Consider the following 24,175-nt stretch of genomic DNA (forward strand, 5'->3'; position numbering starts at 1 on the left):
GGAGCTAATTCAACGTCGCAGGTTTTACTGTGTGCAGAGTCAAAAGCCACTGGCTTGGTCATCACTTCATAGCAGAGGTAACATCAAAATAGTTGATTCTAGTGGCCTCAGTTTAAAATGGATATGAAAATCTCTTGTGAAATTGCCCACATTCTGGACATATAGCAGAAGATTTAAATATATTTATCTTGAATATAAATAAATTTATCTTGGTATTTGAAACTTTCAAATATACTTTCACTTTTTTATTCCAATCCTTCTTTATGTTTGATTTTACTGTGCAATAGCAGGCATAAATATTAAATATTAAAATATCATGCACAAAATAACTGAACACCGTATCTAAGAAGAAAACAGAAAGAAATGGAGAAAAAAAAATGTTAAAAGACTTTCCTTCCAGTTCTCTAAAAAGCCTAAAACCACAAAGGGTCCTGAAAAGTCTTTTGGAGACCACTGGTTTTGAGGAGCTGCACCCTGACTAGTCCACATTTTCACAGTTTTTATCTTGCTTTTATTAATCTTCATCTCAGCTCGGCATAGACGGCAACACCCCTGTCCACACACATGAAACCTGATAGCTGGACAGTCTGACATCCTGACTCACCATACATTTATAGAAGTTTAGCTTGCCTGCCACCATCCCTGCCCCCACCGAAACACAGGTGGGTAAGACAGCCCGTTTGGTCATCAACTTTTCCTGATGTACCTCAGCAGCTGCAGACTGGTCCACAGGCCCGTTCCATCAGGGGGGGTAGAGACCTACCAAATGTAGGCCACTGTCATTTGGCATTCACTCTGCAAACACAGTGCTGCAGTGATCTGTCCACATCAAGACCTCCATCGGGACCTCCAACCTGCCTATAAACTTCCCCTATCCAGATCATCAGCTGGGGGGGCACCAGCACCCAGGGGCTTTTTTTTTTTTGCTTTTTCGATTACCCCCCTGAAAACACCTCCCTCAGGACGCCATGCAAAAGGCCACAAAGGTGAAGATCACTTTTTTCGTGATTCTGGTGGGCATGGCGTGCATGCTCACGGCTGTGGTGTCGGACCACTGGGCGGTTCTCAGCCCGAAGGTGGAGGCTGTCAACGCCACGTGCGAGGCGGCGCACTTCGGTTTATGGAGACTGTGTAAGAAGTTCATGTACATAGAGGATGCGGAGGCCGTGGGTCATGGGTGCGGACCCCTCAGCCTGCCGGGAGGTGAGTGTAGACGCTGAAGGGTATGCTATACCTAACCCAGGGTGCTGTCGTTGGCATGAATGTAATTTGAATAAGAATGAACGTAAGCTGAATCGTTCTGATTAAGTGAGAAAAATGTCATTTGGGTCTCTGCAATCTTGTTTTCCAAAATCATACAAAGGCAACAAACATACTTGAATCTCCTGTTTTGTTTTAATAATATGTATTGGGAGTTATTCTTGATATTGTATTCATCTGACTGTCATTTGTTGAGTTCAAGAACTGAGAGAAGTCTATTATTTAGGTCAGTTACTCAATCTGTAGGTAATGGACCTGCAAACATCTCAGCAATGTGGATGCATGATCCTTCTTGCAGACATGCTGTACCAGCCTTGCTTATATAGGCATATCTGGCATATATAGACGTATCTGGCAGTCTGGCTGGCCTACAGCCTACATCGTCACATTAACACATCCGTGTAATATTTGACTCGGGGTTCTATGCAGGCTTACTGTGTAGCTGCTACTATACATGGTGCCTCTCAATGTACATACTGCAACATCAACGTCCAGCAACATTCCAGCTCAAGCTAATTCTGCTCCACGCGTGTCCGTGCTAAAGGAATTAGCACGTAGGTCATGTTTCGAAACTGCAGGTTGTCTGTGAGCTCCAGTAATATACTTCCAAAGTGAAGTAAGCGTAAATAGACCACAGAGCGCAGAGCGTGTCTCAAGCTTGGCTGTTGTTCACTGCTGTCTGTCTGTTCTCATTTAACCCTATAAGCACACAATTAGAGGTCCACCTGTCACATTTGAAGTAGGTACTAAAGTTAATCCATTTGTCAGCTAACACTGTAAATTTGTTCTCATGAATATGAATATAATGCTGCAAGATACAAATGTGAAATAGAGCGCAAACAGCTAATGAGGAAAACCCTAACCCTAAGCCCTAAACCCTAGGGAATGTCTTCAGTGATTTTACCTCAACACATTATCTCTCATGAAATGTTGGTGCAATGTTAGCACAAATGTTCACAGTCTAAATACCGCATGACATAATTCTGTCTTTTGCACAATGCATAATCACCTGAACTGGATGAGCAGACATACAGAAAGCTCGTTCGGTGGTGAGTGGTGAAGTGGTGAATTTTCAGCCATGGAATTTCAAAGTGCAGTGTGTTTCTGCCCTTGCCATCCAGAGAATATAGCTGAAATTTCCTCTGACTGAGCACAAGACATTTGTAACCATGGTATATAGTGAAGCTAGGCATTACTCACTTGGTTGGGATTCAGGTCAGAGGTTTTCCTCAAACGCATGCCTTTTCAGGTTCATTGGAAATCACATTTAATTTGCAAAAAGAAAAACTGGATAATCAAAAATTTTTATTTTTTTTTATTTTGCATGTTAACATCTCAGTGGTGAAGCTTCTCTTATGATGTATGTGACTGAGGCACTGATCTGACCCATATTACAGGACTCTTATCATGTCATTAATGAGATGTCGCTTACTCATACTGAACCTTGTTATTTTTTGAATACTGTATTAAAAAGCACTTTAATTACAAAGTACTAAAACATGTATATCAGATGCTGTAACTGCATGTATGAATAATGAAAGGTTGTTCCTCCTGTCATATGATGTCCCCACAATATATATATCCCTTCATTCAGAGCCATTCTCACAATGAATTGTTTCCTGGAGTTGTGGTAGAATTCATGACAGCTGGAGTCACAAATTCTAGGCTGTGTTTAGGTCCAAGTCCTAAATTAGGAGCTCCTAATATTTCAAGCTGACCACAGAACAGTTGGTCAAGTTGGTAGCCAACCGAGACACACCCTAGTCCACGCTGCAGCCGTCTGCATGTATGATGATGGACGTGTGAACATGTTCAGTTTAAAAACTCTTAAAGGGTGAGTCTTAACCACCCTTGCAACAGCTCACAGATTCAAAAATTCATACAAATGAGGTGAACCTCTTAGTGATTCTTACATATTCCTACCACTTCAAAACTGCTTAGTCAATACTACAGGGGTTCTGGATCAAAATAACAAACACTAACTAATGTCAACAAATGGTTTTACAGCCAAAAGAGATCACGCTTCAGTGCAAGCTCCTCCTATCTTCTCCGGCCTTTTGGAGTTCCACACGCTCCTCAAACGGAGGTGTCAGGACACCTGCCCAGTGGCCCGTGTATGGTAGCAATGTATGAAATGTTGGAAGCAAGAATCCCTCTCCACACAGCTGTGGAACACTGTGATCTTAAACACCAGTTGCTCTAAAAGTTATTTACATGTTGGCAGTCAGGGAAGATGAAAGGGAAGGTGACATACATACTGCTCACTTCATTGTTAACTTACCACCCCTAAAACTTTATTTTGCAGTTGCTATGGACAATATGTGTTACAGCATATGTGGTCTTACCAGAATTACCACACCAGTAGTACTGAATTCATGACACCTGTTAAAATAGGACCTGACTACTACCTAACAAAAAAAATCCAGAAATCACAAGGTATGATTTTTAAATAAATTATTTGTGTTACTGCTGCTGTTACTAACCCTAACCCTAACACACAAATACATTATTAAAAAATTACACATTGTGATTTACGGATTTTTATTTTTTTTAGATTATGTCTCTCACAGTGGACATGCACCTGAGACAAAAATTTCAGACCCCTCCATGATTTTTAAGTGGAAGAACTTGCAAAGTCGCAAGGCGTTCAAATACTCGCTGTATGCTCTGCCATGAAAGTATGCTTGGATGCAGCCAGTGAGACAGCAATAAAACTCTCAGGCCAATAAAACCCCAATTTAGGCTCGGTGAATAGCAGCTGGCCAGCGAAAGGATCTCGGAGACTTCACTCTTGGTCACATGCTGAGCATAACAGCCTCACTCACTCTGGCAGCAACTCGACGCAGATTCAGTGTTGGATCAGGACGGGTTCAGTGTCAGCCTGCTGTGGGTTCACTATATGCTCAGTGTAGTCCCACTGTTGGTCTGAGTTTGGTTGTCTTAGTGTATGTTTGAGTTTCGGTTCAGTGAAGACTGATCTGGTCCAGCTGGTCCAGCGCTTGGGCTCTGGGAGTGGCTCTGAACTGGCCAAATACAGACCCTGTGCTAGCCCAGTATGTTTCCATGGAGATTACCCAAATCACCAGCTGCCCTTGCATGGGGCGAGGTGGGGGGGCCAGTCACGGAGACCGGGCCAATGTAACATTTGCACCATGCCAGGGTATTCACCAGCTGGAAGAACCCTCTAAGGATAGTAAGAGCTTCGCTTCAATCCAGGACAAAGTGATTTTAATCTCATGCTCTGAAATGAATTGATTTTAACCGGAGTGAAATATATTGCCAGCACTGGTAAAGACTGTAGAATGTTTGTCAGTGGCGTACAAGAGCCAATACTGTTTCACATGAGTAGCTTGGTTTGGCTCTCATGGTTTATGAACTATTGTTTCTCCCTGACTACGGTTGGGTGTAACACACAAAGAGGTGACTGACTACAGCTGACGTTGTAGTAATGGCGTCAGACCGTCATATTCTTACACGTGCTGTTTTCTCGTCGCAGTATTTGTGGCTATTTTTGATGGTTGGCAGTGTTGAATTTTGCTCTCAAATGGGGAAATAGCACATTAAACATCTGCATATTACAGGTATTGTTAGTAAATTGCTGTTATGGGCTATTTTAAGTTTCAAAGTTATAAATTACAGGATACTTACCGTAACAACCACACTAACAACCATAAACTTCAGACACGCTGAAGTTTCTTGATAATTAGGCTAAGGCAGTGGAAAGCTCAGAAGATGTTTGACATTTCTTTTTGTAGCAGTATCAATTTGCTGCTTTCTCAAAACAGAAAAATGAATATCAGTGAAGCTGGCTCACAGAGAGCAGTCAGAGGCATGCATAGTCCACTGTTCACATGCGTTTGCTATTTTTGGATCAGCTCACTGAGCAGGACATGGGTGCAATTTCGATCCCATTCAAGTGGAAAATACACTGCCAGGTGTCCTCATGCAGAAAGAAACCTTCATACAGAGCTTTAAATGTCCTCTTGGCCGTTGAGGGAGTGTGATGCGTGCGGTCGTTGTGGAACAGGAAGCTGGTCAACACGAGCAGTGGCTGAAATGAGCAGCGAAGGGTCGTGTTTTCACCAAATGCAGCATAGCTCTACCACACCCAGCAAGTGCTGTTAAACAGAGCTGCGAGAATGGGATCTACTATGATTCAAGAGAATAGGATCTACTATGATCCAAGAGAATGGGATCTACTATGATCCAAGAGAGTGGATCTACTGTGATCAAAGAGAATGGGATCCACTATGATCCAAGAGAATGGGATCTACTATGATCAAAGAGAATAGGATCTACTATGATCCAAGAGAATGGGATCCACTATGATCCAAGAGAATAGGATCTACTATGATCAAAGAGAATGGGACCTACTATGATCCAAGAGATTGGGATCCACCACAATCCAAGAGCACAAAAAGCATGTGATTAGTAGAGGACTGCATTTTAAACAGTTCATATCGTTGCTCATTCATCTTTGTAGATTTCCTTTCTAAAAATAAGAAAGGTTAAAAACTCATGATTATTCCTTAGAGTATCAATGGGAGAAGGGTTGTTTAATTTTTTTCAGCTTGAAACTACCTGATTTTTTAAATCAGTAGGCCTATAAGGAAGCAAGATATTCACCCATTTGTGGTTATATACCTCCTCTAATATTAAAATGATTCGACAGAGAATAGTAGGGGGAACCTTTTCATCCCCTGTGGAACAGTTGTTGTTCCAACACATGGTCTCCTAGGACTGATTAGTCATCTGGTTTAAACGGATGGTGTGACAAACTCCTCTCATCTACATAGATCAGATTCATAGCATGAAATAGTGTAGCGTCAGCAGCTTGGGTTTAGCGGCTATGATCACACTCTAGTGTTGTTTTTGTGGATCAACATTTTAAACAAATGGATACTGCTAGACTCAGGGTTTTCCCAGCTGTGATGTCAGTGACTCACCACCCTGTGCTGTGTCGTGTTTCTCAGTACTAACACACCTGAATCTACGGAGATGAGCTCATGGTTGTAGCTGTCATGATGGAACAGCCTCTTCCGGTCTGGTGACTGGGTTCCCAAGAGCAGTTTTAGGCTGCAATGAACTTGGAATCAAGTGTCTCAGATGAATCATTATCACACCATTTGCATTTTAAATAGCAAAAGACGATTCCACATCATTAACTTGCATCTTTATTAACATGTCAGTTGTAATTCTGCTAAGATTCTGTGCGAAGTGGAAACAGAATCACAAGGTCAGCCAGTGTCGGCCTTGGGATATCCGTTCACTGCTTTTGTAGAGTCAATGAACACACTCACGCATAGAACGCAGCGTTTGTCCAGATGATCTAGAAAGAATTGAATTGGGTTTCAAATGGTTCAAGTGGTGGTTCATTATTCTGAAAGTGGCACACAGCAGTGCAAATGAACAATCCACAACTGAGTCACCATAATTAATAAGGACTCTTATTTTTTATTTCACAGATGTCAACTGTTCCTATTTCAGACACTTCAATCCTGGAGAGGACTCTGAGATCTTCGAGGTTAAAACGCAGAGAGGTAAGGAGATGTGTTGACTGTAGTGCAGATCAAATAATGTGCTTGTTCATGTAAAGAAATCAGTCCACAATATTAATTCTGCAAATGAACAAGCAATTCCAAAATCTCTAGACACAGACAAACAGACTTCAAGACACCTCACAATATGCAATATAGTCTCTGCAAATGCACTTCTGGTAATACCAACATATTTATAGAAAGTTCATAGTCTTACTGACCTCAGTAGTTAGCACACCATTTTGTCTCCTTGATCACTGTACACTCCATATAGCTAGGAATGTCATGCAGTGGGTACTGCCCCAAAAGAAAGACCATCAAGGAGGAATGGTGGGAAATACTGGAGAACAAAGAAGAACCCAGACCAATACAAACTCCACAACAATCCAGCTTATATCACTACAATTACACCATCGTTGTGCTTCATGAAATATACTGTGCAGAGGACCTTTCCTACTGAAGCAGCAAACAAACCTTTCAGCATGAGCCCAGCATGGTGGCATTAGCCCCGGGTACTTCCCAAATACTAAGGAAGGGAATTTCATGACCGTGCTTAAGTTTCTATGTGGCACCTTCAAATCCATTTTGCTTCAATGTTGGCTCAAACAGGATTCCTCGTCAGCCCCGTCGGGTCGTCTGCCATAAATAGCAGCCTGGACACATCTTTCCTCTTGTGCCGACGGCCGTCTTCTCTCTATCCTTCCAATCGAGTAAACGTGGCCTGACTGGTGTCAAGGCGTGGCCTTCAGGGCATCAGCTGACATCTGCCCCCACGCCTTCAAGGCGTGCTGTCTGTCTGTCGTCCTCCATTTGTCCAGGCAGTGTCCCTGCGTCTCTCCTCGGCCCCCTGCGGTCAAAGCAGACCAACGTTTTCCACCCTTGGGACACATTTCATATTACATATCATGTGACTGACTAAAGTTATAAGATATTGTGATGTAGCATGTTAATGCACAGAAATTCATCATTGTACTGAAACTTCATTTATTTCATGTAAGGTATAACAGACAAATGCAGGATGCTCTGATAAGTTACATAACCAGGCAAAATACTGAACGTTTATTCTGAAACTAATACTAACATGCTACTCCAGAGGCTGCCCACATAAAATCTTAAGATGTTATGGACAACCGGTGACTGGCCATTGAGTTCATTATTTGGATATTTAATGTTTTTATTTTGATTATAATTGGTTTAATTAACTTTAGGCACTTAACAAAATGTAATGGCCTTCATAACTGGACGCATGAGAAAAACGGAATCGCACTTTCAGAATGTTCAGCATTCCAAATGTTAGCAACACACCAACTGAACAGAATATCAGTGTCTCAAATAGACTCGTAATCTTGGTTAATAATATGGACTTCCCTTTTTTTCCAGAATACAACATCTCAGCAGCTGCCATTGCTGTGTTCAGTATTGTCTTCATGATCCTGGGAACCCTGTGCATGCTGGGATCCTTCAGGAAAAACAAAGACTTCCTCCACAAACCTGCTGGCATGTTTTATGCATTCTCTGGTAAGTCGATGACAATGTTTGTGCCTGCATGTCTTTTCATTCCTATTTCTTACCTCAAAATAGAAAATTTTAGCTAGGAGAGATGTTACACAGAACCACTTGTAAAGACGTGACACATCTTTGGGCCTATAAAGCACTTTCATCAGGATCCATAAAACCTGGAAAAGCTTTGTTTCGAATCCAAGGAGATTGTGCCAATTCATGGAGAGTCTTGGATCTCTAAGTTATAAATAATTATTAGTTTTATTTCTTTACCACTTAAACACAGTTTACAAAACACTTTACAGAAAATAGAGAATACACAGAATGATAATAAAACTTATTACATTCTGAGATCTATCACCTCAGGGAGGTATTTGCCAAGAATTAAAAAGACAAATACAATAAAGTTTAATAAGATTAATTTAACAATAAAATGAGTGTAAAGAATACAATGAAAATGGTCTAGACAGAGCAATTTAATTAAAAGCCTTAAAAAAATAGAGAAGTCTTAACTTCCGTATTGAGAGTGCAGAACTTACACAGTGCAGAGATGAATGTTTCCACAGCAAAGTGAGTCTTAGTCTCAACTTTCACCCAGTTGCCTTGGGAGTGCAACGTGACTCTCATTGGCTAGGAAGGAGCTCATCACCTCAGTCTCCCCTATAGCTGAGTGACATTTCAGACAACTGAGGTCTCTTTCTGGTCCCCTAAACAGAGCTGTAGACCCTCCTCCTATGAGGAGGCTAACTTGATTATACCTTTTCTCTTATTTACAGCTCATTTTTTGTTTCTAAGAGACAGATAAATCCAGCTAGCTCAGTTTGCATCTGCTGTTTAAACCCTTCTACATGAGGGCTCCATTCTGAGAGGTCCACTCTACCTCCTTGTCTCTTTCTTATGTCTCTCCTGTCTGTGCTTCTCCAAATCATCTCTCGTTCCCTCCAACACCTCGTTCTCTTCAGGTCTGTGTGCAGTCATCTCCTTAGAGGTGATGAGGCAGTCAGTGAAGAGGATGATCGAGAGTGAGGAGACCATCTGGATCGAGTACTACTACTCCTGGTCCTTTGCGTGCGCCTGCACAGCCTTCGTCCTGCTCTTCCTCAGCGGGATCGGCCTGCTCCTGCTCTCCATGCCCCAAATGCCCAGGAACCCATGGGAGACCTGCATGGATGCTGAACCTGAACAAATCGAGTAGGACCGACCCTGCCATGAAACGTGTCCTGTTATGCCACCCGCCTTCAACCTGACGCTCATAGCAGCAGCAGTGTGGAAACGTAGCTTCAATAAAACACTGCGAGGTTCATTGCTTTTTTTTAACAAGCTCTTTTGACTGCATGTTTCTGCTAGTGAGCAAGGAGGGATTTTAAACATGCACAGTGGTTGTGGTTGATCAGCTCAACAACCTTTTCTGATGGGGTGCTGTTGATTCATCTACACTATTTGATATGTACAGAAGTGGAGTTTCACCCTTTTTTAATATTCACAAGATGACTTGGTCTGTTTTAAATGTGTGTTTTGTATTATACTGCTGTACATTTTCACACCATTTCTACCCGGAGTGGTTCTCATGCTGGTTAGAATCAAGTTGGTTTCAAGTGATCAACTGCACAACCAGCAATGTGAACACAATGAAAGGGTTTTTTTAATAAGAATGTAATTGTGTGATATTGGAGACAACATTTATTTTATGAGTACAGTAATTTCAGTATTTTCAGGGAGCTATCTTGATAGTGTATATTTCAAAAGTAGTCATCTTTAAGAGGTCAATTCTGAGGTAATACTAAAATTACTACTTTATTGTATCTCTTTCCTGTAATGTGATTTTGTATCTGTTTCATCTGTCTTGTTTAAGACGCTCAGCATTGTCAAAGGATGTGGAATCGACATGTCTGTAAGCTAACTTTGTTTGGGGACACAGTGGATGTCTTATCTGCTTTCGGCTCGGAACAGAATTTTAATATCCAGTCTGTCGTGGCCGCTGAATGCCTGGCCAGACACTTTGGAGGGGTTTCAGTTCTGGCAGGTGCAAACAAAATGGCTTCCACTGCTCTTTAGACTTTCACACAGTTGAAAAACAACAAGTTCAATCATGCCCGTCCTAGCCTCCTTTCTTCTAGCTGTCACTTTCCCAGAACTCCCACAGATTCCATTCAGTCAAAGTTTTCATTCTTGGCCTCTTAGAATTTCCAGTTAGATTTGCTATGTTTGGTAAGATCTAATATTCGACATTAAGTTTGTTGTAGGTTCTGATAAAACCTTTCAATGTAACAAAGTGAAAAAAGGTGTCTTTAAACTTCTCGAAATTCCAACTTTGCCTGTACATTGGGTAGCAGCTTCTCACTAACTCATATTTTAAAACTTGAAATTCTTTCAGATCAGGGTAAACAACCCTTACATTTAAGTAACAGTGCAGAAATTGTCAGTCCATTTCGAGCTGCCACAGATGTTTTCCATGCATGTATTTTACTGGTCAATCAAACACACCTGTTGGAGGAAGAACGGCACAGTGCATCTGCGAGTACGACTTGAATAAACGACAGAGAACAGCTTTTACTTTTCATACAGATAATCGTAGATTCTAATGTCATTAAAATGTTCATCGTACTAAAGGAAAATTGAAGATGCTTTAAAAGCACTGACTTAAGCTAATGATTTGGACATTTTACCTGAAAGTCACAATGATTGATCTAGCACCTTGATATTGTTTCTAAACATGTTAAAATGGTATGAAAATATAATGTAAGAAGAATCCATTTGTAAATAGTTTACACCTTAAAGATTTTCATTTGAGCGAAATTTAACTAATCCTGTCCATGTCCCATATTTTAAATTTTAGTATCTTGTTTTAAGAGAGCTGATACCCCTGCAGAGGAACCCCTCTATTTAAATGATTAAAGCCATCAAAAATCCTCTTAGCTCTCAAAGCTATTAACCAAAATGTAACATTTCAAATTGACAGTAAAGTTTATAGTGTGCAACACATTTCTTTTTCTTTTTTTTTTTGTTATTTCTTATCTGCATGCTAAAACTTTTTAGATGTTTTGATGTATATTGGAGATATATTTCCTTTCTAAACTCTTTTTTGATGTATGCTTCCTACATCATGCATTTATATTGGAAAATAATAATAAATGACACTATTTACACAAAAATTGTAAAAATGTTATTTTTGTTGTCTTCCAGTGCAGTAAGGCACCTCAGGCCTAGCCTTTGAGCCACTCTGTGTTTTTGCTGTGTCCAAACACTCCTGGGTTTGAATGGCTGAGAGCAGGAACATAGCAAAGACATGGACTGGCTCTGCCTCCTTGGGAATGGAGCTAAAAACATTGGTTACACCACATCTCCACACTCCGCACATGAGGAGCTTGGCCATGAGGGACAGTTTTGCCCTGACACACGAGTTAGGCAAGAAATTACAGCATTACAGTTTGCATGTGTAATATATACAGTGTCTATCTGTTTATTATTATTATTATTACTTTTTTTTACTAATAATAAATAGATACATATACATGGAGCAGCCAGTGAAGAACAGGGCTCACCAAAGTCATTACGACAGATCATTATGATGGATCATTATGATGGATCATTATGATGGATCACTATGATGGATCATTATGATGGATCATTATGATGGATCACTATGATGGATCATTATGATGGATCACTATGATGGATCATTATGATGCATCATTATGATGCATCACTATGATGGACCACTATGATGGATCACTGATGGATCATTATGATGAATCATTATGATGCATCACTATGATGGATCACTATGATGGATCATTATGATGGATCATTATGATGCATCACTATGATGCACCACTATGATGGATCACTATGATGGATCATTATGATGGATCATTATGATGGATCACTATGATGGATCATTATGATGAATCATTATGATGCACCACTATGATGGATCACTATGATGGATCACTATGATGGATCATTATGATGAATCACTATGATGGATCATTATGATGAATCACTATGATGGATCATTAGGATGAATCACTATGATGGATCACTATGATGGATCACTATGATGAATCACTATGATGGATCATTAGGATGAATCACTATGATGGATCACTATGATGGATCATAATCTTCTTTTAGAGCCAGGGTGAATGTACTCTGTCACCTGGCCATAAATAACACGGAAACAGAAAGCTTCTGGCCCATTTAAACAGGGGCAATTTACATCTGTACTATTACTGTGAAAGACAGCCATGTCACCTTAGGGTGTGTTAATTATTCATGTGTCCATCGGAGAAACAGACAGTGCTATTTAAATTGGACATAGTGTATCCATCCCAAACAAAAGCAGCATGTATTGGCATAATGAAAAGTATGTTTGTGAGTCACGAACCAGGATAGAGTAGTGCATTCCACTGACAAGGAAACGATGGCTTCTAGTCATCGATGACAACTAGCAAAATATAATTTCAGCACATAAAGACAATAATAAACAATATAAAGAAAGAAAGAGAGAAAAGAAAGTCTACAGCTTGTTGGGAAACCAAACCACTTCAAACATACATAGGAGCCGCTCCCACATCTCACTTATTCTGCCTGTGTGTGTATGTGTGTGTGTGTGTGTGTGTGTGTGTGTGTGTATTACTGTGCCTTGCCAGTCACGTCCATTCCCGGTGGGCACAGCCACATACGGGGAACGTAATCATGACAATAATGAGAGAGGCCGAATCAAACATCAGAGGAACTGGTGACACCGCGTCCAACTGTGTGGAATTACAATGAACCGGGATCAGGCGATTTGCACTCCCCAAGAGAGTTCCAAAGTGTGTGTGTGTGTGTGTGTGTGTGAGTGTGTGCGTGTGTGTGTGTGTGTGTGTGTGTGTGTGTGTGTGTGTGTGTGTGTGTGTGTGTGTGTGTGTGTGTGTGTGTGTGTGTCAAGCGTGAAATGCCAATAATAACCTCCAGCATGCAACTGTTTTCCCATGCAAGATGTAACTCAGCATATGAATTAAATGACATGTCTTATATGACATTTTAATCTTCAGTAAGACAGAAGCATTATCTGGGCTTTCATTCATGAATACAGTAGGAATTGGTTTTAAACTAAGAATTGTGTTTTGAGGGTGTGGATGTCAGATGATGGTTTGTGGGAGTTAATGTATATGTGACCACACTGACTGAGGGAATTACTGAAGGTGTTTGTTTCATTTTAAAGAATGTTGATATCCTCATGCAGCTCTGAATTCTCTGTTTACTGATATCTGTGATATCCAGAGCAGGGACAACAGTGTGTGCGTTAGAGAACCAGGATGCCAGGCCATTAACTTCTCAGGGCACACTGGTAATCCATGTTTCATTTGGCAACATGTGGTGTGTAAATGCATGATGGTGACAGGCAGTAAGAGTGTGGACAGACACAGAACCGGGTCCTCAAATATTTTGCTTGTTGTACAAACAGTATTTATTTTTGACCCAACCAATGATCAAGATGCTTGCAAATGAATGCAAATTAATCTTTTGCAGACAATATCTCTGTGACAATGTAACTCAAACTGGTAAAAAACAAACAAACAAAAAACACCACATACCTCTATACAAAATACTAATGTGAACATGGTAATGTTCATGAAATACGCTCATATAAGATTTATTTTGTATCTATGCAGTAAATATATTACTTTATATTACATCATATACATATTGTTGAAGCAACTTTTCAGACCACTGTAGCAACATTTAGACAAACCTGGAGCAGCCTGGACAGATTAGTGGCGTACAAAGTGGAGGATGAAGTGGACGAGGGGGAGGAGCAGCATTCCGTCGTCACGACAGCTGACATAGACGTGAATGAGCTGCACACGTGTTGCCAAGTGTCGTCAAGGACCAACCATTAATCTGCAGTTTGCTCCTCCCTTCTTTTAATGTAAACATTTTAATCGGCTAGCTTTGACTGTTAAACGGATAATCCATCTTGTGGGTTATTACCCAGATGGAGGATAAGAGCTGTTTTGGAAGAGAAAATAGCAAAGATATTCTGCACTGCTGTTATTTTAAAATTATATGTTTTGAGATTTTGTCCAAAGACCTTGTGGTTCTTAAATCAGAATGAAACAGCTTGGAATTGGCTAAGCTGGTGACCATGCGGTTAGGGTCAGGATTAGTAACAATCTTTAATAACGGTTAGTCTCTTTAGTAACAGTTTAGTCACTTTTCCTACTTGTCCTGTAGAACTTGACACTCGATACTGAGTTCAGCTTTACTGGGAATTTTGCTGACTTAAAACACAGTTTTTACAGTTTTTTTTTTTTTACTCAATTATCAGGTCAGAGTACAATTGCAGGTTCCCACTATGCAGTCGAAAATCCCACATTTTGGGAATTCACGGGGGTCAACATAGCTGGAGTCACGGGGTCGCAGGGATCAAACCACCTTCTTTATCACGGTATCATGGAATCATAATCATAATAGCAAAACTAAAGATAAAGTATATTAAAATGCAGTATGTAAGTACACAGCGTAGAAGAGAGGCAGCCAGATCCAGCCAGACACCATCTGACACTGGGCAGCATGCAAATGTCACGTGACAATGTCACATATATGCTGTGATCTAGTGAAACTCAGTGACTTCTCCATGTTAGCTTCCACTGAAAATAGCTGGCAACACAGATTATAACAATCTTGCAGCTGTCCTATATGTGCATTCATAGAAATTACACGTTTGTTTATTGTTTATTTTCTATATGTTTTTTTGTTGAGGATTCATCTGGTCACTCAACACCAACAATGAGCCTTTAAATCCTTTTTCCCTTCCTGGAGCTCAATACAAGCACAATAATTTTATAGACACTGAATCCATTTCCCATAAACAAATGCCATACTTGCAATATTCAGTCTAGAGACTGCATGCTGGGATAGATGATTTTGTGATTAGAAATAATTATTCTATCGACCATGACTCATTTTGGTTTTAGGGGGAATACTATCTGCATAAATTGAGTTACATAGAAAGCTTTCAGCTTATTGGTGAGTGTGTGTATAAAATGAATCCCTTATCATGAACATGGTGTTACAGAAGAAGTCGTCTCATTTTAAATATGTCCCATTTATTTCCCTTTAAGTGTGAATCAAAGTGGTCTAGAGGCAACCTAAACTGTAAAATTCGGATCGTGTTCACTTTGCAAGCTGTTATTTGGCATTTTAAATCCAAATTAATCAAGAATGTGCCAAATACTTTATACTTTATATGCATTCTAAACACAACTTCTGCTGAGTTAATTGTGGTTCACCTTAATGCTGTCAGTTTGAAGCAGGTGTACAGTGCCGCCGTTCGGCATACGCAGACCATGCAGCCTGCGTAGGGCCCCAACCAAACTGCGGGGCCTCCAATTTGCTGAAAAATGTGTTGAAATTATGACACGGTTTTTGTCTTTAAACATTGTATGTGCCCCTACCCCATTACTTAATCGGGGTAAATAAATTAATAGTTTTTTGCCTAATATAAAGCCCCCATTATCCACCCCCGCCCGATTCCCTGAAATGGCACGATCCTGTCTTTCTCTGTTCGCTGTGTCACCTAACACCAAGATTGCCAGATGTGACGATTTCTAGTCCAATAAATGCTCAATTAATGCGTCCAACAAATGCATAGAGGTGCTAAATCCAACACAATTTTAACTGATTTTTAAACTATGTGTGGCAATTCTATACAAAAAAAACTTGCTCAGTGCCATATTTTTACCCTAAACAAACTAATTGGATGGAAAAATTAGTCCTAAGTGTAGCAATGCGAGCTCACTTTCGAAATAAATGCCTAAATGACAATGAAGTAAATGACAATGAAGCGACAGCACGACTCCGGAGCTGAAAAGCGGAGGAAAAAAAAACCCCAAAAAGATTATGCCCGTGCAACACTTGCTGGTAAGTACGTGTTAAAGTTTTAAATCTGTGGATTGCTCTCAGAATCATCTTGACTCTTCCGGTCACAGTTGAATCTGCTGAGCGTAGTTTCTCCAAACTGAAACTCCCTGACCAGTTATGCTTAGGGCCTCCAAAACCTTAGCAGCGGCCCTGCAAGTGTAGATACTAGAATAGCTCAAATCAACTTGAGGCTTGTGCCGTCGTTGCTGTTGGAATTGTTGGGTGTGTTTGTTTTGTGTTTGTTTACTTGTTTTGACCAAACAAAATACATTTGCAAACAAAATCATACTCTGAGTGGGACATAAGATGTGTAACACGTCGCCCCGCCCCCTGTCAATCATTTCCCGCTTTCCCATAGCTTCTGCGTTTATTCCCCGTCTAGGTCCAGGCCGTCGTGTGCTTCATCTGCGTTTTGTTCTTCTCCACATTTACCCCTCCATTTAACCCCTAGGTTCACCACAGACCTTGTGGGTTGTATCGTATGGTCAGGTTGCGCCGTAATACCCCTGCCCTCGTCTACGGTTGTTCAGGTTTTTCCTTTCGTCTTCGTTTATAGTTTTTTTGGTTGTTTGTGCCGTCCTCATGTCATTGTTGTATATTGTTTTATGTGTAAAGTTTACCCTGTGTTTCCCGTGTGATTCGGTTATGTCTTTATTACGCTGCCTATCGTAGTGATATTCGCAGGATTGTGTTTAAGTTCGGTTGAGTTTCTGGTTTATTTGCAGCGTGGTTGATGGTTCGTGATGGGGTCGTTATTCCAGTTTGGTTTGCTTCTGTGTTCCGGTTTTATTTGATTCGTTGTCTGAGTATTCGTCTCCTTGACCTTCCCTATTAATTTAATATCCCCGTGTCACCTAGTCAGCTCGTTCGTGGTGTACTTAATGTTCTTATAGTAAGACCTGTTTTAAATCTCCGTGTAGTTTCTGTGTGTTAAAATGCCTCGCCGGTCCCGTCATCGTGTTTCCAGTTTATCTGTTGGGTGTCTTGTCTTTCTCCTGGTCCTAAGGTAGCTCACAGTGTAGCTCATAAAGCCCCGATCATCTCTTTGCAATTGTGTAAGCCACCTGCTGCGAACGAACCAGTATCGTTAGAAGATGCTACAAAGAGAAATGAGCCTCGGTCTTATCCACTCATATAAAGTCAAATTTATTTATATAGTGCTTTTTACAACACATGTTAAAGCCTATAACATCTGTCCTCATGCCTTACTGCGCAGGCCTGTTCATGGAATTTGCAACTGTGAGAGCTTGTTGCAATTATGAACACTATCTGAATTTAAAGGACAGAGTGTGAGAGAAATGTTATTTGTTTGCTGTTTTTAACTGTCCATTTTAACAGGTGATGGGTGTCTCTAATGTGGTTTGTCCATCTCATGTGTTCCCAGTCAGTGCAGCTCAGCACATCAGCTACAGTATTTCTACATACGGGTGCTAAAGTGGTTATATTTCAGCTGGCTCTATTTGGCAACAGTACAATAACCACCTACATCAGGCAGCCTTGGTAATGACACCTTTTTCCATCATTCTGAAGGCCATGTGTAATTTGCAGTATGCATTAGTGATATGGACTGTGTTCGAAATAGCCTACTACATACTACTGCTTGGGCCCCAAATCAGTATGCAGTACGCATTAGTGACATGGTGATATGATGCTGAGGGGCATGGCCCAGCAGAGCTTGTACGTGTTCTTTGGAAATGTAACGAGGACACATCGCCGTGGCGATGGGAACAAGGATCGACCCCTTGCAGTGAGAAATGCAGCAACCATGGAAACCTTTTGGCATCACTGGGCCTGGGAGGTGTGCAGGTGATCCCTGGGAAGAAAGGGACGAGGTGATGGAAGTCCGTTAGAACCTGGAGTGCAGCAACTGTAGGTGTGGACTCCCTCCATGGTGCAGCGTTTCTGGGAAGCCACTCCCTTTGCAAGCTGATTCGTTGTTAAAAAGTTTTTAAGTAAAGTTTTTAAGTTAACATTTATAGTCATTTACCCTCCAGCCACAATGGTATCAATTATCATGAATTGGAAATTACTCACAACAGGAAGTGGGGAGTCATGGAATAATCTTACTACACGACAACCTTCTTTGGAAACAGAAGCAGAGATGAGATGAGAGGATAGCTAATTATCCTCTAGTGTCCGTGACAGCAGTGAGGAAGCGATCTTGAACAAGCAGAATCTTGATCGGTTTGGTCCATGTTAAAACTTCCATGTGCCAAGTTAGTCCACACTGCTAACTGGTTAAAAGACAATAAAAATCAATCAATCAAAATGTATTTATACAGTGCTTTTTACACCAGTTGTTGTCATAAGGCAGCTTTACAAGTGTCCGAGTCCAAGCCCCCAGTGAGCAAGCCAAGGGTGACCGTGGCAAAGAAAAACTTCCTAAGGGCATGAGGAAGAAACCTTGAGAAGAACCAAAACTCAGGTGGAGAACCCATCCTCCTCTGGCCGACAATTAGATACATAATTATATACGAGTTCTCTATGTAATTCTTATTCTTAAGAGTCCTAGACTTCTTGATGGTTGGTAATGGTAGTCCAGGGCTGTGGAGATACAGCCATAGCAGGGGAGAATTCAGGCTGGTGAGAGGGGCCAGGGCAGTGGGCTTATCCTCCATCATAACTGGGTAGGCAGGAGGTGGCTGGCCCAGGGTGGATAGCAGGAAAGGCTCGTCTCTCCACGTTTCAGTATTTCTCGGCTAGGAGAGGAGCAATTTGGAAAAAGAAAAGAGGGACAATTAGCTCTGTATGGGGACAATATGTGGGAGAGGAAATTTAAACATTTCTGGAGTGTGACAGCAACTCTGGCATTAAATTATTATAGGCTGGCTAAAAGGGCAGAACTGGTTTATCTTTAATCAGCCTCAACTTGAACCAATAGCCAGTACCGTGCCATTACGCTGCAGACATGAAACTGCATGAAAGTACTTCATAATGGTTGGAGGACTGTCTATACTCAATTACCTTCACAACGAAACTGATGCTCGAATTGTAACCGCATCACCACATGTGATCGCGAGGCGGAGAGATTCTCCCTGACCTTTTTAATTTGGAAATATTTTCAGCTGTAGTTCTGATCCCAGCTCAACTGTCCACGCTTGAAAAAGCCTTTGTGTATATGTACAGCTACTCTAGAGACGACTCTAAAAACCTGCCTCATTAAATCTGGTCTGAACAGTGCTCATGTAGGGGGGTGTTGGCAGTGATGGTGATTTAGTTAACCTTTCTCTCGAGATGAAGAGGAGGACACAATTCAGCTCCAGCAAATGAGAAACAGAGAGAGAGAGAAACAACAGCTCTCACCTAATAGGAAGAGAAAACCATGTCTTACTCATAAATGTACACCTCACACATCCAGAGCTCATTAACAAAGCTTCTCAAATCAATTTCCATCAGAAATCTTTTGCATATACACATTTTTTTTTACACACAAACAACATTCTTTTAGAGACTCTATTTGTTCTCACATTTATACTTGGATCTGAGAATGATGTAAACTTGTATCTATGTGGTAAGTAGTGACATTCGAAATGAAAACCTGAATGAAAAAGGTGACAATACAGCCAATGTGGACGAGCCTCAGTTTAAGCCTCAAGTTTAACTTGAACATTCTGATGCACATGAGATTAAACTCTGTAAATTTGAACTGGGTTTGGGTTTGAAATTCATTGTACTGCCCAGTATGGCTGTCCAATTCTACTGAAAACACACACAAATTTACACAAATGTAGGTACTTCCTGTATCGGCAAGGAACACAAAAAAGCCAAAAGCAAAGCCTCTTATTTGGCTGCAACCTTTACGGCCTTCAGGTATCGGGTACATCCAGCTGACTTCTCTGTGGGTTAAGAGTGGATTAAACCCTAGGCCTCCTCCTGATACCCAGGGTTAGGGTTAGTGGTGATGCTACCATGACAGCCCTCCTGATACGCACGGTTAGGGTTAGTGGTGATGCTACCATGACAGCCCTCCTGATACGCACGGTTAGGGTTAGTGGTGATGCTACCATGACAGCCCTCCTGATACGCACGGTTAGGGTTAGTGGAGATGCTACCATGACAGCCCTCCTGATACCCAGGGTTAGGGTTAGTGGTGATGCTACCATGACAGCCCTCCTGATACGCACGGTTAAGGTTAGTGGTGATGCTACCATGACAGCCCTCCTGATACGCACGGTTAGGGTTAGTGGTGATGCTACCATGACAGCCCTCCTGATACCCAGGGTTAGGGTTAGTGGTGATGCTCCTGGGTCCTTCCCTTCCATTTGGAGCAAGAATATGTAACAACCTGCTAGTAAGGCTTCAAATTTGGGAGCAGCTGTGCCATGTATATGGTTAGAAAAAGGTTTCTGTACTCTGCTCTATTCATTGAAACGTTCTGCCCTTCAACACTTGGTAGTGTACTTTCCGTTTGGGACACAGCCATCCTGTGCTCTCTTTCTCAGGTCTGTCTTCACAACTACTTTGCCTCCTTCACTAAGCTCCAAAGTAAATATAATCTCCCAGCAGAACATCACTTCAGATACCTCCAAATCAGACATTACATCCAACACCATACCGTCCACTTTCCTTTCAAATCCAAACCCACCATAAAGGATGTCATCCTTAAATGATTTCATGAGCAGTGGTTTATAACAGTCTCTTCAACATCCAGGTAGCATCAGTGACATGACTGAAGGGTTAAGGGTTGATTACACCTTGATTTGATGCACTGGTGCACTTGCACTGGTTTGAGGCCAGAATAAGCCATTTTGCAACTGGCCGTACCTGTATTACATGCAAAAGTGCCCCAACTGTTCCAAGGATTTCGGTTTGGGGTCTGTCCCCTAGTGGTGAGATTCTGGAACGAGGTATTGAAATGTCTTACATATACAACATTATCATTTACCTTTCTTATACTTATTACTTGCTTTCTCCCCTCTCTGCCCATATAGGCGCAGAAGCCCTGAGTACAATCCCAATGGGTTATTCCTGTAAACTGGAAATTACTGGCTAGTTCTCCATCCAGACACATCCAAGGATTTGCTGGCTGGAGAATAGATGATCTGATTTTCAATTAGGGAAACCTTTGCTTAAAACTGTAACCCCTTAATAGTCACTTTGGAAACATAAGATTGTAAAAGAAAAGGCAGGAGATTGAGGTTATGGACAAGAATAGCAGTGCGCCCTCTACATCTTTTATACAACCCCACCTGACACACACACACAGCTTATGTATAGATATGTGGGATTTGTGTATGGGTCTGTGTGAAATGTACTAATGTCCATGTATATATACTTTCTGTTTTTACTTGCCACACCATCCTGTTTCTTTTCGTTAGGTTGTAGGGAATCTGATGGTTGTGTACGAACCTGAAATGTTTAATTGCTACGTGTGTGCTATGTTATAAAATTGAAAACTGTAAAATGTATACAGATAGCACAATTCATTTCAAAAGAAAATTGTGAACCAATGTCCAATCATTATCTTATCCTAGTCGGGTTTGTAGTAAAATTTGTCCTATTGAATCGCCATGTCTATACCCAGGCAGCCACAACAGACTACATGCTAGTTCTTTTAAAAAACCTTGCCAGTAATTACTGATGGCGTGATCTGACTTGTGCATCAACCTCCATTGCTCCACTATTTATGTTTTCTAGACATTTTGTTGGACAATTTTAGCTAAGGGTGTTGCTAATGTCTTCCCTGACACTCACCAAGAAAACACAAGTATACCCACACACACACTTGAAAACCTTCTGAGGTAGTTACTGCGTCCCAACCACGTACAGGAGGTGGAGACAGCAGAAAACATGCTGGTCTGACTCATGTGACATTTACCATGTTGGTGTCTGGAGTGTGTGAGTTTTTGGTGTGTATGAGGAAGGAGAGTGTGGAGCAGGGCAATACTTGATTTGCAGTGACACGAAAAAGCTATTTATAGTTTTTATTTGGCCCCTCCTTTCAACACAGTGACTCCTCAAAATGGCTGCATCCCACAATGCCTTGGGGCTGTTCCCCCCCATACTGACATCTTGGCAAACAAGTGTCTGTACATGTCTCCGACAGCAATATCTCTAAAATGATAAACCTCATATCTGAGCATATTCCTCTCTGCTTTACCTCTGGTGGCAAAGAAATACAGACTGTGCCACATATGACCATAATGCTGCTTGTTCTCTCTGTCATTAGCGAGTCAGTGAAGGGTGAAATCAGTGAGACTTCACGAGAGGAAACCTTCCCAGCCTGAACAGTAATAAACAGAAAACTAACTGGAGGTCACACACTGTAGCCACACCAGGGCATTTCCTCTTCTGTGAAGTATAGTCCCATTTCGCCCTTATGCCGAGCAAATCACACCAATACCCACGGGGTGTAGAGCCCAGAGTTCAGATCCAAATTCTAGAACTTTCTGAAGCCCTTCAGCATATGAATATGCTTCTACAAACGTACATGCACAAATGTATGCACAAAGGTGTCAGAAGTATTCACATTCATTACTCAGGTAGAAGTATAGATTCTAGGGTTTAAAAATACTTCTGTAGAAGTTAGAAGTATCAACTCAAGCTTTTTACTCAAGTAAAAGTGTAAAAGGACAAATACTTAGGTCGCACCACAGGGGTCTAGTGCACTAGCCCACCTCCCCAAAAACCCCATTCTTCTAAAAGCCATAATGACTATAATGTAATATTAAAATGTTAATGTTGAAAAATGGGCACGTGCCCATTGAAAATGAATGTACTTTAGTATAAGGGTTGGTTGGTCTTCCTGGCTACCAACCTCCTCGCTGGTGCTTAGTTGGGACACTTTGCTCGAATTCTCTTGAGTCTCTGACACGTACATTTTTATATTAAGCTACATACGTCTGCTACATCCTCGCTGGAGTGTCACGTGACGTGTGCAGGTGCGATGGATCACGTACAAACCAATAGGGCGTCGGAATATTATATGTTTATACTTCTCATCCAACCACAATCAAATTCACTCTATCCGGATGGCGCGATTAGTCAGGATAGGGTTTTTTTTAAACGATGACATGCCGGATTGAAAACAAGTCTAAATGAAATAGCAGTAACGAGGCTATTTTTAAAATGTAAGGAGTAGAAAGTACAGATAATGGTGTGAAAATGTAAGGAGTAGAAGTAAAAAGTCAGCTGAAAAATAATTACTCCAGTAAAGTATAAATAACCAAAATTTCTACTTAAGTAAGGTAAAGAAGTATTTGTACTTCGTTACTTGACACCTCTGTATATGCACGTAGCATAACATGTTCTAGACAAAGGAGTCCTGAAGTCCTGAATCACGGTGCTTTTCCTCTCTGCTCACCAACATCCGAACAAGCTACTCGAGGTCCTGATAAATCACCGATGACCAGGAACTGGAGAAGCAGGAGGCATGAAATTGTATGGAAGTAGTTCTCCGTGACTGCAGATGAGACAACCAGACAGAAGATGAAAATTTTAGACACTTCCATGATTTCTAAGTGGGAGAACTTGCAATGTTCAAATACTTATTTTCCTCACTGTAAATATATATATCTCACAATCAGCAGAAGGTGTGAGAGACATCAGAGGGATGAGAGGCAGAGATGCTGCCTCAGCACCTTAGCAAAGCGTCCAAACCAACATGGCTGAGCTGAGACTAAGTTCATCATCACAAGAGCCCAAAAAGGAAATGTGTATGATGATAACCAGCTAATCGTGGTTTAACCCAGGAGTCCCGATGCATCTAGCGAGAGCACTCGCTACTGGAGCAATACAAATGCAAGAGTGAAGAAAGTCATGGAGGTGGTTTGTGCATCTCTGTAAAAAGAATTGGTGCACAAAATCTGCCGTTATCAATAAGCACTGCTCACCCAATCGAGAGTGTATAGAGCTGAAAGGTAGACACCTTTCTGTCTTCCACAAGAGTTCTCTGTTGTAGTTACAGCCGTATATAGCACCAGATGCTAATGCTAATCTAGTGCTAGGCTACTTGTTAATGGCTATAA

At 41.2% G+C, this 24,175-nt stretch overlaps 1 protein-coding gene across 1 annotated transcript; it reads left to right on the plus strand.

The window, feature by feature from the left end:
• Positions 1 to 794: 794 nt before the first annotated feature.
• Positions 795 to 11,458, plus strand: cacng1a (calcium channel, voltage-dependent, gamma subunit 1a). The gene is made up of 4 exons (XM_077015900.1): positions 795 to 1,203; positions 6,726 to 6,800; positions 8,178 to 8,315; positions 9,260 to 11,458. The coding sequence occupies exons 1-4, from the start codon at positions 969 to 971 to the stop codon at positions 9,490 to 9,492; spliced, it is 681 nt and encodes a 226-aa protein (XP_076872015.1). The 5' UTR covers positions 795 to 968; the 3' UTR covers positions 9,493 to 11,458.
• Positions 11,459 to 24,175: the final 12,717 nt, after the last annotated feature.

This window comes from Brachyhypopomus gauderio, chromosome 8, assembly GCF_052324685.1.
Source record: "Brachyhypopomus gauderio isolate BG-103 chromosome 8, BGAUD_0.2, whole genome shotgun sequence".
Classification (NCBI taxonomy): domain Eukaryota; kingdom Metazoa; phylum Chordata; class Actinopteri; order Gymnotiformes; family Hypopomidae; genus Brachyhypopomus; species Brachyhypopomus gauderio.

What these genes read in the sequence shown, in the direction of transcription:
- cacng1a (XM_077015900.1), top strand. Translation starts at nt 969, where the DNA reads ATGCAAAAGGCCACAAAGGTGAAGATCACTTTTTTCGTGATTCTGGTG. An exon ending in ACCCCTCAGCCTGCCGGGAG is followed by an intron (nt 1,204 to 6,725) that starts GTGAGTGTAGAC and finishes TTTATTTCACAG; the next exon opens with ATGTCAACTGTTCCTATTTC. An exon ending in CGAGGTTAAAACGCAGAGAG is followed by an intron (nt 6,801 to 8,177) that starts GTAAGGAGATGT and finishes CTTTTTTTCCAG; the next exon opens with AATACAACATCTCAGCAGCT.